Source organism: Acanthopagrus latus, chromosome 1 (assembly GCF_904848185.1).
Source record: "Acanthopagrus latus isolate v.2019 chromosome 1, fAcaLat1.1, whole genome shotgun sequence".
Taxonomy (NCBI): domain Eukaryota; kingdom Metazoa; phylum Chordata; class Actinopteri; order Spariformes; family Sparidae; genus Acanthopagrus; species Acanthopagrus latus.
Window position 1 is genome coordinate 14344670 of NC_051039.1, and position 17628 is coordinate 14362297.

General features: G+C 40.7%; 2 protein-coding genes across 9 annotated transcripts in view; both read left to right on the forward strand.

Annotated features, from left to right (window-relative positions):
• dlc1 (DLC1 Rho GTPase activating protein) overlaps positions 1–1803 on the forward strand; it is a 90608-nt gene extending 88805 nt beyond the window's left edge. For all 8 annotated transcript variants that reach the window (XM_037093167.1, XM_037093176.1, XM_037093183.1 and 5 more), the window contains one exon: positions 50–1803. In XM_037093167.1, the coding sequence (XP_036949062.1) occupies positions 50–149 (100 nt within the window). In that variant the 3' untranslated portion in view covers positions 150–1803. The remainder of the gene's footprint in view (positions 1–49) is intronic.
• Positions 1804–7090: 5287 nt separating this feature from the next.
• Positions 7091–17250, forward strand: lonrf1l (LON peptidase N-terminal domain and ring finger 1, like). Its single transcript, XM_037093224.1, has 12 exons — positions 7091–7828; positions 10471–10589; positions 11482–11604; positions 12992–13183; positions 13299–13512; positions 13884–13989; positions 14095–14209; positions 14331–14452; positions 14568–14726; positions 14896–15058; positions 15310–15462; positions 16821–17250. Exons 1-12 carry the CDS (start codon positions 7234–7236, stop codon positions 16977–16979), a joined length of 2220 nt encoding a protein of 739 aa, XP_036949119.1. The 5' UTR covers positions 7091–7233; the 3' UTR covers positions 16980–17250.
• The last annotated feature ends 378 nt before the right edge of the window (positions 17251–17628 follow it).

A 17628-nucleotide genomic window follows, 5' to 3' on the forward strand; every position in this document is an offset into this window, starting at 1 on the left:
TAGCTGATGGCACAACGAACTAATACCATGTCTCTTCTGTTTTCTACAGGGGTCGTTTCCCAGAGTGGTACAATAAACTTTATGGACACTTGTGTGCTGCTGAAGTGGCACGGATACGTGACTCATTCACGGTGCCATTGGACAAATAAAAAAGCAGTGTGCAGTTTGTGAGACCACAGGCTCAATAGCTCCTTTGAACCCCTGGACCATAATTTGAATGCTACAGAGGACTCAAAATGACTTATTCCATCCATCCCAACAGAGAGGTAAACTGGGTCCAAACCTCTTAATGCTCACAAATCCTGGATCCTGGATTGAAGGACTTTTTTGACTGATACCATCATTTCAACTGCTCTGTTGGGGCTGTCTGTGTGCTGCCAAGAGGACTCAAGTCGCACAAACATTTATTCCGGGCCAAAGGAGATGATGTCGCTGATACGGGACGTGAGGTTTATCCAAAGGGTGCTATTGCTTCTGAGAAGCAAAGAGGCGTGCGTGTGTGTGTGTGCATGAGAGTTCAAAGCAAACAAACGGTTAATAAATACATATTCCTCGCACTGGTTTCCAGTGGCAGCATAATGTGTACATACAGTATTGTGATCACGGTAATGGATTGTGTCCGTCTCGTGTTACCTCTGTCTTTTTCCTTTTTCTGTTACAGCAAAGCACAGCAGACAATATTATGGTCAGTTGATTGATGAATCCATGGGTGAAGAAAGACGTGAATGTGCTGGTAATATGCAAGCGGAGTAGAGACAATAGGCAGGATGTACTGAGATGGCAGGCCACTGATGGCACAGAGGGGTTTTTTTAGTGTTTCAGCAGAGGGAGGCAGGGACAGGTGAGAATCGGTGGCTGGCTCACCAAAAAGAGAGGGAACGATCAGACTTTTAATTACATAGAAATAGACGTGTGCTCACTTTTTCAAGCAAACAAAAAATTCAACTCCACGTGGCATGAGCTTGATGGGAAGTTTGGAAGATGCATGGAAAAAATGTAAGACCAACAGATCTACAGTAAAGGACCAAATTCGGAAAAAGCTGAAAGAAGTGGCTTCCCCGCGTTGAGCTTTTCCTCACTATTAAAGAGTCAGAGGTGGTGTTGTTAAAAGCACAGTCAGTTCACTTTTTGAAACATTGTCCACTTGACATCACTCATATACATTTAAAACACATTAATGTCACACAGAACAGATAAAAAAAAAAAACAATGCACTGTTCTAACTTTCAACAGAAGCCTCTAGCTAGCCCTTTAAAAGATGAGAAGTAAACAGAAAACAAGGTCCTTTTATAAAGGTGGAGATTTTACAGGTTTTACTGTAAAGTAGAGGGCAGATCGAATGTTTGTGTGATTTCAAACGGAAGGAAAATATCTTTGTGTAAGCTTCTTTCTTTGTGCTGCCATGTCGGTGTTTTTAAAAAATAAGAGAGATTTAGGTCCTCATAACAAAAGCTGACCTTCATTACATAACACTCACGCTTCAGTCTGAGGTTTTGTCATATGGAGTCGTAGGATTAATACACTAAGCCATTGTTCATATCGTAAGTGTTTGTACCTTTAACTGTGTCTCTGCCAAATAATAACGCATGACAATGACAGTTAATTTAAAACAAATATATTTATACCTCAGATATCTGTTTGTTTTGTATCATACCATTTTATTTTATTTTAATGTAAATGTTTAAGCTTTGTGTTACAGAAATGGACAAATGTTTTATCTTTTTTATTAATATTATTTCTGTACAGGTTAATCAAAAGTGCACTATTAAATGTATTAAAATAAAAAAAAGCCTGGAGTCTTGAGAGTTATGTAACAGTGAGTGTACAGGGAGACTTCCAATCCCTCATAATCGCCTCAGTTATTTGTTTACACTGCAGTTTATTACACCTTCTCAGATCCAGACTAACTCAGCACCACATCCATCGCTCTCTTTCCCTTCATTCCACACCAGTAAATCCATAACCGGGCCAGAGAGGCGTGAGCTGCGTGCAGGGGGGTATCAACTGGCCTTGGTAGATGGTGATCTCACTCGTTGTCTTGTTTCTTACATAACAGAAGACAATGGGGTCCGTTGTACCACAGCTGGCCCGTTCTAGACTGAAGGGGGGCGCAGTCATGCGGCAAAGAAGAGGGGGTCCAAGGGTCAGAGCAGGGGTTAATGGAGCCCTTTATGTTTTTAATCACTCCACAAAACCAGAATTATCCGTCTGTAGGGGGAAAAGCATCTTTACTCACTGTATTTTCTGTTCACGCTTTGCTCTTATAGACGAGTTTGAATAATTATGATCTATATACAGTACTCATACTGCTCGGAGACTTTCCTGACAACAAAAACAAGCGTTTTAAAAGCCGACTGTCAAGACAATGCACACACTTTTTTTCTGATGGACCTTGAACACCTCATGTACTCTCCCTGTCAGTGCAACACAGGAAGTAACGTTAAAACCACACAGACTCACACAAAACTGCAATGTATGCATGTTTGTTATGTACATTTAACAGATTTGTGTAACACAAACCTCTACGGGTACATTTTTTCTGTCTCTCGGCTTTTGCTTTCTCTTCTTCCTTGTGTGAGTGTGTGTGTGTGTGTGCGTGTGGTATGTTTTTGCACGTACATGTGTATGCATTTTTGCTGGGAACCCAAACACCTCTGGGAGATTATACAGGGCCAGATAAGGCTGACCGAGAGTCAGCACCAGGGCTGCATTCCTGCAGGGTTGTTTGAGAATCCAGTGCAGAAGGTTTCCCACATTGATAAATGAATACAAACGTGCGAGTGCATGCTTCCAACAGAACAGTGTGTTTTGAATTCTTGGTTTACTTTTTGTTTTTACAACTGGGAATCTCCCATTCTGTTTCCCTCCTGAAGTATCAGTAGTCCACTGGTCTTGGACTTTTTAAATAAATGGTTAAGAGTGGTCTGTTTGACTGAAGAAAGACAGCAGGCTTCAACAATAACACTTTATGATTACCATCATTAACAAATGGCACATTTAATTTAACTTTAGTTTATGGTTGTTTCACTGTCAACAAACAATGAAAAGCTTTACCAAGCATTTATGAAGGTACAGTTGCTTAATAAATGGTTTGTAAAGCATTTTATTTTGTTTGTTTATGGTAAAAAACCATGAACTACAGATCAGCTAACTATAAATGTATTCATCAGTCATGGTTACTGCTTCAACTGCAACGTTAACACACAACAAACTCATTAAAATATGCAAATAAACCCATTTTTCTCCATCATTAGCACATTGGTCTTCATTGCACATTTGACAAGCAGCATAGCTGACACCATCAGCGCTAACCCGCTTATTACAGATTTGATAAAAAACATCTTGCTTCCTCGTCATTGACCAAGTACGTGGCCTTAATGGTGCAATATGTAAGAATAGACCACCTTTCACACTCATAACAAAAAGAGGGCAGCACTGAACTACAGTGAGCTGCTAACTGTTGCTGCTGTTAGTCAGTTAGCTCAGTTAGCCACGCAGCTAGCAGTCTGGGCTGGGAGCTCAGGGATCAGGACCTTGTCAGTGTTCAGACTGCTAGCAGGGGAGCTTTGGTCCTGCATGGGCTGGGGTTAGCTGGTTAGCATGCTAACTTCAGTAGATACCTGTGCAACACGTTACATAGACACTGTAATGTGAAAACTGCTATTTATTCACATACGGTTAATCATTTCTGTTTTCAACCAAAATCTTTTACATAGGCTGTTATCCTGTTATCTTTCATTGACTGACAGCATCACATTTATCATGTACTTTAAATAAAAGTACTTGTTCCAGCTCTGCAATGACGCTATGAGTGAGTATATCAGACTCAACAACCCTTGATCTTTATGGCTTCACCATTGTATCAAATCGACACAAGCTTTCCCAGACTTCAGTCTTACGGGTCTGATACTTTTCATTCTTTTCCGAATCATTATCGGCTGCAAAGGACGAGTTAGCGCACCGTTAATTCTTAGCATCATATGCAGGTGAAACTGAGTTTCGTCAAATGTCACACACGTCAAATGTGTATGAAACATCTGGCAGGGACTCTTGGTCGCATGCCTCCATGTGGACTGGAATGCTCTGATGGATAACTCGTTGTATTGTGGCAACAGGAATGGTATGTCATTATGATAACAGCATGTTTTAAGAGTCAACATGGGAAAGATTTAGCCAAACATGTTTCTACAGTTGACCTCATATCATTCTTGATTGCAGTTCTTAAGAGGGCAAAACCAGATCCATCTATCCAAAAAATCAGGTTGGTGTACACTGACGCATGAAGAGAACATGCCTGCAAAAATACACCTACACACACATACTGTCTAGTTGTTTTAATGACCTAACCACTGGTGTACCAGATGTCGAATCACAGTCCTAATATGGCAGCGTGTGTGCTCACTTCATCCCTCCAAATATTCTATTCAACCTGTGTGGCAAACTAAAGCTAAAATGTGTGGAGCAGACCAAACACAAGGGGTCACTGAACTGGACTGCAAGTGTCTGTTAGACAGTTCAACACTGTCCTCTGCTGGTTGTCTGGGATAAGACTAACTCCCACACAGAACAGGCTTCTCTCCACTCTTTAGACAATACAGTGTCAGCACTCATTTGAAGGTGAAATATATGACATCCAGCGATTGGAACTGGAATTCAGTGATCCAACTTCTAACAAATTTGTGCTAAGTTCTTCCACCCTAACCCACTAGTTCAGGCACCCTTTGATCGGATCATGCCCATTTTAGAACCCGGCCTTCATTTTGTTCTCAACTACACATCTGAAAAGCTTCATGACTGTATCTTGCGCAGTTCATAGACAAAAATCTCTCCACAAACAGATACACATATTTGTGTAGCAGGTCCCATGCTACAAAAGTTGTTCTCTTCAGGATTCATTTTGCACTTCTCTGCCTGTCTTTAACGGAGCAGTGGACCACTTGGGCCACCAGAGTGCAGTGTCTCCCCACAGACTACAGGCTGCACCAGGTTGAAAATGATGAATGAGCACCATCAGTTACAGAAAGTGTCACAGGTTTAAAGGGAAAAACTAAAAGGTCCCCAAATGCAGATCAGAACAGGAGGCAGAATAAGGAGGAACAAATAGCGAGTTTTAATATCAAACAAAGCTGAACGAGAACAAAAACCAAGGAAGCAAACAAAAAGAGTCCAAAGACCAAAAGAGAAAGTAGCAACTAAGATAGCAAAACAAAGTGCAAACAAAGAAAGTCAAAGTTCCAATCAAACCTAGAAAAAAAACAGAAATCAAAATCCAAAACATCCACAACAGGAGACACAAGGAACTTGATGGGGACATCACTGAAACGGCAACGAACTGACAAAGACGTCATGGGAAACCAAAGCTTAAATTTACAGACACACTGATGAGGGAATTAGGAGCAGTTAGAACAGGTGACATAATGAGGGAAAGACACAGAGGAAAGCATGAAGGAAACAATACTGACAGACAGAGGGAGACAAACATCCAAGGATGAAAATGAAAAGACAGAGGGGAGAACACTGAAGAGACACAAAAAGGGGACAAAAATAACAAAATATAAGACACAACACGAAGACATAGAATCAACAGAAGATAACAAAGGTGTGCCTGGTTTATAGGGTCACAACAGAGCAATTAAACTTTACCACAAAAGGCTCTGAATGAATATCATGACGGCTAATAACTATTTCACATCTAATCAAATGTTCACTCCTATTGGCTTTTGTGTGACCTGATGTCTTGCCCTGATTTGTTTTCTCTCTTTTTTGTACAATGTAAGGTAGGCAAGGTTCTTTTATTTTATTTTACTATAGTACTCAGCAAGTAGAAAATAATTCATGTGCAAAAATTGTGAATAATCATTACAAATTACAAACATAAATACAAAACTTAATGTGCCCTCTATTCTTCTCTCACTGATGTTTTGTGTTTCTTTTTGTGTAATGTAACGTAGCCAAGGCTCTTTTGTTTGATTTAACTATATTACTGTGCAAGAAGAAGGCTAACTTACGTGCAAAAATTAGTGATAATTATCACAAATTACAAATATAAACACAAAAATAAATGCTTTATTTTTAGCTCTAGCTCTATTCGTGCTTACACTGATTGCTTATCTTTCTTTTCAGTGCATTGTAATTTACGCAAGGCTCTTTTATTTTTATGCTACTATAGTATCAAGAAATTAGAAGGCTGATTTATGTTCAAAGATTGGTGATAATCATCACAAATTTATGATGTAAATACAAAAATTCATGTGCCCTCTATTCATTCTTGCACTGATTCTTTTCCTGTGTTTTTGAGCAAGACTTTTATTATTTTTTATTTTTTTAAAGCTCCTTTGTGCAGGATTTCGTGACATCTGAAGATGTCATGGCACGTTTGACCAACTGAATACAAGTACAAAAATTAAACACAATAATAAATGTGCCCCAGCTCTATTCAAACATGCACTGATTGTTTTCATTCATTCTTTTTGGTGCAATGTAATTTGCACAAGCCTCTTTGATTTAACTATGTTACTGAGCAAGTGTAAGGCTAAAAAAAAAAAAAAAAGAACAAAAAAAAAGTGCTCTAGTCATGCGTGCATTGATTCTCCCGTTTTTTTCTTTCTTTTTTTCTGGTGCACACAAACCGGAGTTGCACAGGAAGACAAATATAAAGGTTATTGTCAAGCATGTGATAGAAAGCGACAGTAAAATGTGTTAGACACAGCTAGGGAGAGTAAAATAAATTACGTAAAGCTGAGACTAGAAGGCGTTACAAAATCTCCTTACACAACCAGTTATGAAGGGGCTTTCCAGGGCGGGTTTTCTGACAGCTTTGAGGAGGGGAAAAAAAACAAAACAAACCTCAAACTCACCGATGACTATATCAACAGCGAGTTAAAGCATGTGTGTCTCTTGTAGTTCTGTATCACATAGTTAAAGAGATCTAGGTCGAGGCGGGAGCGCTGTGACCTGACGTTCTCCTCCAGATAACTTCTCTGCGTCTCTTCCGTAGTTATGAAACTTTCGAACGCTGGTTTTGTAACTGACTCCTTCTGGCCAATCACGGCGCGACTTCGCTGTTCACGTGACGCTGATTTTTACGTAACACACGGGCGGCTGTGAGAAAGTCTATCCACTTCGCCGTGCTGGAACGCTAACGGGCAGCTATCGAAATGTATAGACACGCCAACAGAAGAAAACCTTCACCGACATAACCTTTTTAGTTTTTGTGGGGTTTTTTGCGCCACCATGTCGCTCCAGCAGGAAGTGGAGGACGCAGTGGCGGAGGAGAGGAGCGGCTTCTTCATCGGCGTTGACTCAGACAACGGCTCCGAAGACGAGGACCACCATCAGCTCATCCTACAGAAAGCTAACGCGTTAGCATCTGAAAACTGCCTAAAAGAAGCCATTGACTGGTTTTCAGCGGCTATGCGTTACGGCCCTGTGCGGCCAGAACATTTAAGCACTTTCGTGGACTGTGTCCTCCGCAACTTCAAGACGAAAACCACAGGGCCAGACGCGCTGTCTGACGCGAAGGGCAACTCCGCGGATGATGCGTTCGACTGTCCCAGCTGCCGTAGCTTTATAGGTGAACCTGTGACCCTAGCCTGTGGACACTCGTATTGTAAAAGGTGTTTACAACGACGGCTGCTCTCCAAATGTAAGCTGTGCAAGGAAGCCGTGACTGGTGACGAGAGAGTGAATGTAATTCTGTGCGGACTCTTGGAGAAATGGTTCCCCGAAGAACTGAAAACGGCCAAAACACTAAGCGAGGTGGACGAGCTGTGCAGAAGAAGACGCTATAAAGAAGCAGTGACGCTAGCCACCTGCGTTATCCAACGTGGTAAGTGTTGTTGAAATAACCTTACATTCATGTTATAAGAGGGAGGGAGGTGTGACCCGCAAGTGCGCACGCTCAGCAACGGGCATGATGGGAACATTACGTGTTACTGAAACGCCGTTCAGCGAACCCCCTGTTATTATGACATGATCATGAAAGTGTGATGGTGTTTGTTGTCTTGTGGATCCTGAGGGGATAAGTAGAATGAGCTCTACTGACCAACATTTTGAGTAAGCATCACTGGCATGTCTCACGCTGCCAAAGATCAGCTCCTATTGGCTGTCGTGTGACCTGAAGCGTTGTGCTTACGAAATTCCACAAGCTGCGCATGCGCGCTCGCTGCGAGTTGCATAAGGCAGGTCATGACACACTGGGACAGGTTTTGTAACTTGTAAAAAGAAAAAAAAAAAGGTGGGGGAGGGCATTTGTATTTTGTGATTGTGATGACAGTTGCGGGTCACGGTTTCATAAATACGTTTATACGGGAATGAATGTGCATGTAAGTGGGTCAGCTGAGGAGGCTCGTGGTCCAGATAGAGACTCAGCAGGGCAATGAGTTAGCTTTTGTGATAGACATTAATGTTATGCAATCTGAGGAACCGGGCTGCTTCTTTGGCAGATGATTTAACATTAGAGTCAACAAGCCACTGACTGAGGAGGGTTTGCGGCTACTTGTGCAAATCCTTAAGTGAAGCGAACTGAGATATGCTGCTTTCACCAGTGACAACAAAGATTTGATGTGCCCTTCAGCAAAGCACTACACGTCCAGGTGTTAGGAACATCCTGCATGTTCACTGAGCACTTCCTGTGATCCAGTGGGATCTTATGGAACCAATACCTAAATACAAACATAAACCATGTTATACATTGTGTGCACAGCACAGCCTTTCAGAAGAGATAGTCTTTTTTGAATCATTCAGGTATAAGTATAATCGCCACTTTTTTTATTCAGTTATTTCATGCATTGTAAATTGGAGATGCACAAAATATATGTTGGAACAATACTATTAATGTTTTTACACTAATATTAGGCACACGTATATTGCAGTCCATTTGTATCAGTGAAATTCTAGCTGATAAATTAAGCCAATAATATGTAAACAAACTGCTATCATTTGGGCTAGGGTTAACACAGCACTTACAAACCATCATACGATAGATGGCTGTTGGGAATCATACACACAGAGAGGAGAGGTTCTGTCCTTTTTCAGCTTAATTAAACACAATTTCAGTTCCAAGTACATATGTCACAAGGGTCCAGAGTGATTTTTACCAGAGTTAAATAATAGTAAATCATCAGTCTTTGTTCACTACATTACACCTTTCTTACCCTCAGGTGCACTTAAACCACAGGTAATTAACCTTTTTAAATTTATCAAAATGTGAAATCAAAAGATGTCTGTGTTGCAGAAAAAAAACAGTTCAGTGCAACTCTGATTGTAGTACGTAAACATTAAATGTCTCTGCTGCAAATGTTTCTGCTGCTCTGACAGAAAGGCAGGGAAATCATTCTGGAATTTTTACCTGGTTTATGGGGGCTTATGGAAACAGCCATGGTATTTGGGTCAAATTATATAACACATATGTAACTGTGCTGTATCCCTGCTGACCCCTGTTACTCAAACACTGCCTGTGAGATATCCAGTGACGGACTTAAACAAGAATTCTGTGCTGTCATTGGGTCAAGGGTGCAGAAGGATGTCACTGTCACTGCTGACAGACCACCTGCTCTTGACAGCACTGGCCTTCAGTGCTTCAGACAACTGGAGAGGCAGAAACTTCCAGATATTCCCTCCTCCAGACATTCAGATGTTTAGACAAACCACCGTGGTCCTGTTCACATTAGTATCAGATAAATGAACTCATGTGTGTCAGTGGGAGGTTATAAATGACATGTATTGATGGCATACCGTGTGCTGAAAAACTGCAATTCAGTGAAGTAAGTGAAACTTACTGAACTTGTGATGGAATGCAGGTAAACTTAATCAACTAAGAATCCATTAGTCGGTAATGTCTGCAGGATAGACTGCATCACAGGTTGAGACTTGCTCACAGCAAATTACATAGTTGAGTAATGAGATGAATGCCTGATTTTAACATGATCCAAATCGGCATGAATAAAATTGCCTGATCTAATGCTTCTTGCTATTATTATTATTATCTTCCAAAGAAAATTAGCCCTTTGAACGTGTTCAGAGTTGTCTTCTTAATAGTTTTTGCTATTTTTTTTAAGGACATGCCATTGTTTGTAGCTCTTGTGTTGCCTATAAATCAACATATCATTAGGAAGAAAAAAATAAAATCCACTGACTCTTGCCGCTTAGTCAGAGTTATGAAACCTGTTTTTCTTTGGCATTGTTTGCAGAGGTGACACAGCTAAGATATAATTTGTGCATGTCATGCGTTTATGTAATGTATTAACAGAGATTTAAAACTTGCTTTTGAGGTTAACACTACCTACTTATGCATGTAGATTTGCCCATTAAGTTGTTGACAATTAGATGTAATCAGTATGATGTTATTTGCAATTTTTAGAACTTTACAGTAACCCTTTATTCCATGATATCTGTCAAAACTAAGACACTCCTTTTTTTTAGGTAATAACACATTTTCTCCCTCTCTCCATATCCCCATCTTTCATGCAGATCCAGAGACAACAACAGTGGCAAGGCTGTCTCGAGCGGAGGCGTACATGGCTCTCAAACAATACAGTATGGCTTTGGAGGACACAGAATTTTGTCCCTGGTCCATATGTTCTGCTGAAGTAGGTCACTCATTTATACTGCAATAATTTGTCATCCTGTGTCATAGAAATGTAAGAGTTCTATTTCAGCATGTGTTCACTACTAGTATGGCTTTCTGATGGGAGGATTAGGTTGGTTGGATGGTGGTATTGCTAGTACATTCACTCACATGCCATAATGTTTGGCATGTGTTCAATCTAGTATATTGGCCAGCCAACCATTACTTAGAAAAGGTTTATTTTAAGACTGCTGTCCTTAGAACCCCAGGCGAGGAACACGTTGTTTGTTGTTGTCTTTGGATAACAGTCATAAGTAAAATGTAGGCCAGGTCATAGGCAGCAGATACATTATCATGTTAATTCATTAATATTCTTTCATGCTTGTAGAAAAAAAATTGTTATCAAAATTAATTTTGGATTTAAGTCGTGGCAGATGGATTTACTGAGTCACCATCAAAGAATACTGTCTTTGAGGAGATCCCGTTGGTTTTTTTGTTTACAGGCATATTTTTAATGACCATCTCCTCTTCTTACTGTATGAAAAGTCTTCTCTTAGGTTAAATAAGGTACAAAAGAGTATCATGACTAACACATTTTTTCTAGACCACAACCGAAAAATGCTGTGATAAACGTCAGAGCCATTAATGACTGTTATAACAGTAACAGGAGACCAAATGTCTGGTCTGAAGACTGGGATGTTATTTATTTTCTGGTGCAAAGAATATCACATGCAAGCACTTGTGTGATTGGTAAAACATTGATTCATGGAATAGAAGGGGAAAATAATGTATTAGGAAAAGCTCTTTCGTGCTGAAGTTGTATATATGTTCAAAATCCAGTGACTTCTTAAGACGCACGCATACACACTTAAACACGGGGTCCTTAACATTTCCCCAACTGTCTTTCCTTTCAGGCTGTGTTTAGGAAAGCTATGGTTCTACATGAGATGGGCCAAGTGGACGAGTCTCTCCAAGTCTTCCTGCAGTGCCTGGCCCTGGATGAAGACTTCCCCTGTGCTAAAAGACAAGTGGAAAAGGTGAAAAATTTTAAGAGAAGGGAGTTATGACATGTCTGCTGGTGTGGAAAAACTAAATATTAGCTTCTGTTATCATCTGTGTCATCCGGCCGCAGGGTTAAGGTCACCCAGTCATTATGAAATTAGTTTGGAAGAGCTAGCTGACTTGCAGTGTTGCTCCATCTCTTTGACTGGATAGTCGTAAACATTAGGGTCTTTATTGCACAAATCCATTTGTTCTGTTTTTGTAGCGGGCATTTGCGTTTATACTACATTGACTTAATGGAATCTGCCTCATTTTATGGCACAGATCAAACAATTCCACCTAAGCTTTATGACCAAGTAAACATTTTACTGGAGAAAAGGAAGAGGTGCAGAATTTTATAAGCAGGTATCACATTGTCTTTAATAGGTTTCACTTTGTGCATTGTCCTCTGTGTCTTGATTGTGCCATACAGTGGTCATTTTACTATGCTAATCTGTGTTTATGCAAGTCAGTTCATGTAAATTGTACAAAAAACTGTTTTTGCGGACTGTGTGAGAGAAATTGGAAGCAAATTTGTCTGTAAAACACACAAGCCATGAAGACAGTCCTTGCTCTCTGTTAGGAACATGCCACGCAACTTGGAAAGTTTTTATTGGATCAGATCTTGTGACTCTATAATGACATTAGTTCCACTTTTTAGACGGATCACAGATTTACTGTTACATAAGTGACACACAGTTAAGTCATGCTGTTCTGCATATATGTTCTCTGAATAACATCAGAGTTTTTTGTCAATCTGAGCTGCTCAAGTTTTGTGTAATCCTGTCTGACTCATCATTGTATAAGGAAACATACGTAATCACATTTGTCATCTCCAGTCTTCACTCGATATGAAGAGTGTGAATCTGATTTGACCCATTGTTAAGAGCTGCTCGTTGTATTGTTAAAAATAAAAAAGTTGCTGGTCCCTGCTCATTCACATGAAGTTTAAAACAAGGTCGCGCTTGTATCAATTCTGAGCACAGCATGATTCAACTGTCTGAACAAAGTTTGCCTTATCTTTTCACCTCACATCTCTATGGACAACATTGCAACCATATTTGTTGGATTTCCAGTATTGTTTAGTTCAGCATTTTCTCAATAACCTCTTTGTGCAAATTGGACACAAAGTACATATTTCCCTAACCACAAACTGTGTTTTTGGAGCCTTGGGAACATTTTAAAATGTGTTGTTAAACCCAATTTTAGATCACTTCTGTCCCCCAAAATATTAAGTTAATATGATAAATAAGGACACCAGCATCCACGTCATTGTCGTTTGACACTGCTTGTAATCATCTACCTTCTTTGGAGATCAGGTTTCCTAATTTTGATAATGTCAGTTGTCTTTTGTGACCTTTACTAACTGAGTGGTTTTCACAGATCTTGTGTGATCTGCTCTCCCCACCTGATGAGAACGTCAAAGTTGGCCTGAGGGAAACGGCACAGAACACATCGCCTCACTTACGCAGTAAAACCCTGGTGGCTGATGCCCAAGCCCAACCACAGAGCCCGGTCCAAAGACAACACCAGGCCCGCGCCTCCTCGGCACACCACTATTTGGACAATCAGGAGGTACTCGCACGCGAAGTGATGATGCTATATGATTTGTGAATGATTGATTCAATGCTCTTGTGGCTACATGTTCACAATCATCATCTTCTTACCTTTCTCTTCTGTCATTATTCAGAAACGATGGGAAAGCCTGGAGCGACCTTGTCTGAGCCGAGCACAGTCGCTACGAATGCACGGCTCCAACTGTGGTGAAGAGGGACTGAAGAGAGTTTGTTCTGCTCCTCAGTTGGGAGATCAGTATAAAGGGAGTCTGCTAAAGAGGAAGCTGTCAGTGTCAGACACAGAGCCATGTGTTGTGTACAGTGGAAGTAGCAAGCATAAAAAACAAGGTCAGTGGCTGATCCCACCATTGCTTTTTTCCTTTGTTCTTCCCCATGTATTATTATATTTAAATTATCAAAATAAAGATGTTCTGCTTATGTTTATATACCAGTAATGTGTATAAGAACTCAAAACATCAAACACTAGTAATGGTGCACAAAATTAAACTCAACTCAACACTGAAGTACCAACTCTTTGTCGGGGGAATTGTACTTCTGTGCTCTGCTGTGCATACCATACACTAATTCTGAATTAAGATTATAGGTAGTAAGCACATCCTATGTCTCACCAGTGTATATAATGACCCACATAACAACTACTTTGTCAGAGATGTTAAGAGAATTATTTATGAATAATTTATTTTTCTGGTTGATTTAAGGTGTGGCACAAAGCTCCAAACAACAGGCTGCCAAAGCAAAAACCTGTAGAACTGTTCCCAAGGACCTGCTGGACTCCAATGACCTGGAGTGCTCTCTGTGCATGAGGTAAAGGACTCAGACTTACCTAAAGGTTTACCTTCCAGCTCACACTATTCTCTTGTAAATCTGTGAACACTGAGAATAAAAGTTGCTTCTGTGTGATCATTTCAGGTTGTTCTATGAGCCTGTGACTACACCGTGTGGCCACACCTTCTGTAAAAGCTGCCTAGAACGCTGCTTGGACCATACACCCCAGTGTCCCCTCTGCAAAGAGAGCCTGAAAGAGGTGAGAATCAGTCTCGGCATGTATTGAATCTGGATGTTCTTCGTATGCTAGCATTGTGCTAATAAAATGTGTGCTCCTTGCTTTCTGTTTTAATCATTCACTCCTATCCTTCTCTTTCCAGTATCTTGCACGTAGGAAATACATGGTGACGACTGTCTTGGACACTCTGATCAAACGGTATTTAAGTCAGGAGTTCGCAGAGAGGACTAAAGCTCATGTGGAGGAGACCAGGGAGCTTTCTGAGTGAGTATTTCTGTCTCTGGTTTGGCTGACTCCAGTGTCTATCATCAGAAGTTTCTGCGTGCAGAAGGTTCAGAGAGGCTTACAGGGACTAAAATGTTTCTCTCCTTCTGTGCAGCCTGACGAAGAATGTGCCTATCTTTGTGTGTACCATGGCTTACCCCACCGTGCCTTGCCCTCTGCATGTCTTTGAGCCACGCTACCGCCTCATGATTCGCCGCTGCATGGACACCGGCACGCGGCAGTTCGGGATGTGTATTAATGATCCCCAGAAAGGGTAAACATTCAGTGTTATAGAATCTAAACTAGACTTTGCAGCTCATCTAGAAAAGATGTTCCTAGTTGTCAAATCAAGCAGGAAATTAACGGCTCATAATTATTTCAAGTGATCGCAAGTGAACTGCCAAAACTTAACGGTCTAAAAACTATTGCATCCTTCCCTGCAGGTTTGTAGATTATGGCTGCATGCTAATCATCAGGAGCGTCCATTTCCTCCCTGACGGACGATCAGTCGTGGATACCATCGGAGGAAAACGCTTCCGGGTCCTGTCTCGAGGAATGAAGGATGGTTACAGTACAGCTGACATCGAACACTTGGAGGATACCAGGGTAACCACCACAATGACTAACATTTAAATGATATTCTATCCAGTATGCTGTGCTTTTATAGTCACACTCCACCTAAGATCTGTAATTAGATAAACAACCTTTTTAGTTATCAGAGGTTGACTGTAGGGTGTCACTAATAGAAGATATAACACTGGATCGTCACTTTTGATAATTCCTTTTTTAGAGGGATGAATCTATGTATATTAAGCTACCAAAATACACTGAAAACTTAATTAAGTGTTTTCTTTCAGGTGGAGGACAGTGATGAGCTCCAGAGTCTACAAGAGCTGCATGATGCAGTGTACGAGCAGGCCCGCGACTGGTTCCAGAACCTCAAGGTCCGCTTCCACAATCAGATCCTGCAGCATTTTGGACAAATGCCAGAACGAGAAGATGACATCCAGGTAGATATCTACATGTATTGCTATTGTTAACACACAAGGAGCATAATCTTACACTCATCAAATGTCAGCAGAGCTATATGCTGCACTAGCAGTAGAGTAGATGTCTGAGTCAGAGGATAAGAGCAAATATTTGCTCTGACATTGCGTTTTTTAACAATAGAAGTATATTTTTGGTTCCCTTGTATTTGCTGTGTTATTACACAGAAAAATATACATTTGGCTGACATATTGGAGGGTCAAAATGAATGACTGGTATTGGGCTTATTTGTAGATCAGTCTGTGAAAATTCTCAGCAGCATATCACAGCTGAGCAGACGGTGGAGCAGAGACTGTTGAGAACAACAAGTCATTTGTTTATCTGCCAGCCTCCAGTACATGTGGTCGTCGCAACGTTTTAAATAACCAGATATGCAGATAAACAAAGATCCCAGTCATTTTATCACAACCCTGATTCCAAAACAGTTGGGATGCTGTGTGAAGTGTAAATGAAAAAAACAGACTGCAGTCATTTGCCAACAAACATAATTACCTTATTATGATTATGATTATTATAACTATTTTTTTTTTTTAATCTGTATCAGATGTGCTCTACAAAAGCAGTCATTTTTGACCAAATAATGCAGGGTTTGAAAGCTGTTATTACTTCGTCTGGCACTGCAAAATTGAGTCTAAAATGGGATCATCTCATGACACATTTACCTTTTGGGGAAAAACCTGCATTACCATGGATTCACCTGCCTCTGAGGTCTTAATACCGGAACTCAGTTATTGTGTATGCGCTCGATTCTGGCTCAAGCTCGCAGCACTGAAAGGGATTACAGCCCTGCTCTTAGGACAGCCACAGGGCGGAGTCTATTGACAATATAGGCTAAAGAGCTTTATGGGTGCTTCACATCTAATCCCACCGGCCCTGTTGCGTCATGAAGAGAATCCCAAACTCTACCACGTGCTCACACACTGAAACAGTGGCTGTGATCTTTAGTGGTGGCATTATGTAACTTCTGACCCAGTCAATCTTTTAATTAATATAATCTAAAATGTAGAATGTACTACGGATGTATTAAGCAGGCTCTCTGTATCAAACAAACAGGGATATTTTTTTACTATAATAGGCAATTCATGAACAATAAAATATGAACACACTTATTTAAAGTGCAGAGATCTGATACCCAGACTTTGGTGTGTCATACTGTAAAAAGACACAGTTCAGATTTAATTTCAAATGTTGGCACAGTTTGTTGTTACAAGTCATCAAGCTGACCCTCAGATGAACTTGACTCCTACAATATGATTATGAGTCTTGACAAGGTTTCTAGTTGTGAAATCAAAGGTTTTAAACTCTTCCTCCTCAATTCTAGGCAACTCCTAATGGTCCAGCTTGCTGCTGGTGGCTCCTGGCTGTCCTTCCCATCGACCCACGCTACCAGCTGTCTGTCCTCTCCATGACCAGCCTCAAAGAACGCCTAGTGAAGATCCAGCAAATCCTCACATATCTGCAGAGCATCCCCAACAACTAGAGCTTCCTCTTCTCACCACCACAGACATCGTTTGGACTCAAGCAACCTTGAAGCGACATCTCGCCAACTTTTGTTTTGATTACCATCAGATTACTCAAACAAGACCCATCACAGTTCTTTTTTAAGCCTTCTTAAGATCAGAGCAAAGCTGAAACACCCTTGAACTGTGGATCACTGAGACCGGAGATGTGGCTAAACCACCTCAGGGATACGGACATTATCTGTTTGTGACTTTAAAAAAAATAAAAAGACAAATGTGATGGCAACTATTCTCATCTGCTCTCTGTTCATTTTCATAGGAGCATCAGTAAAAGACCTTGTGGAAATGAGAGAAGAGCAACTACAGAGAGTAGTAAATCAAATCATCAAACAATCACTTTTGAGCGAACCTTCTTTAAGGGTAGTGCTGATGGAGCTGAGGTGAAGAAAGCGTTTGAGTTTGTGTTGCATCATCTCTGGTGGGGCCAGTGAAAAGGAGTTTTTTGTCTCTAGGCTGGGGGATTGATGACAGCATTGGGGGCGATGGACATGTTTATGTGGAACAAAATCCTAAATGCTGAAAGTCCAAAACGTGAAAGCAAGATGTGGTTTGGGGAACCACCGTGAAATCAAGTTCAACTAAAGGCTTGTGTATGTGTTTTAAACACTG

Excerpts from the sequence above, each read along its gene's own strand:
- lonrf1l (XM_037093224.1), top strand. The coding sequence starts at position 7,234 with ATGTCGCTCCAGCAGGAAGTGGAGGACGCAGTGGCGGAGGAGAGGAGC. Across the intron at positions 10,590-11,481 it reads GGTCCATATGTTCTGCTGAA|GCTGTGTTTAGGAAAGCTAT; the intron begins GTAGGTCACTCA and ends CTTTCCTTTCAG. Across the intron at positions 13,184-13,298 it reads ACTATTTGGACAATCAGGAG|AAACGATGGGAAAGCCTGGA; the intron begins GTACTCGCACGC and ends GTCATTATTCAG.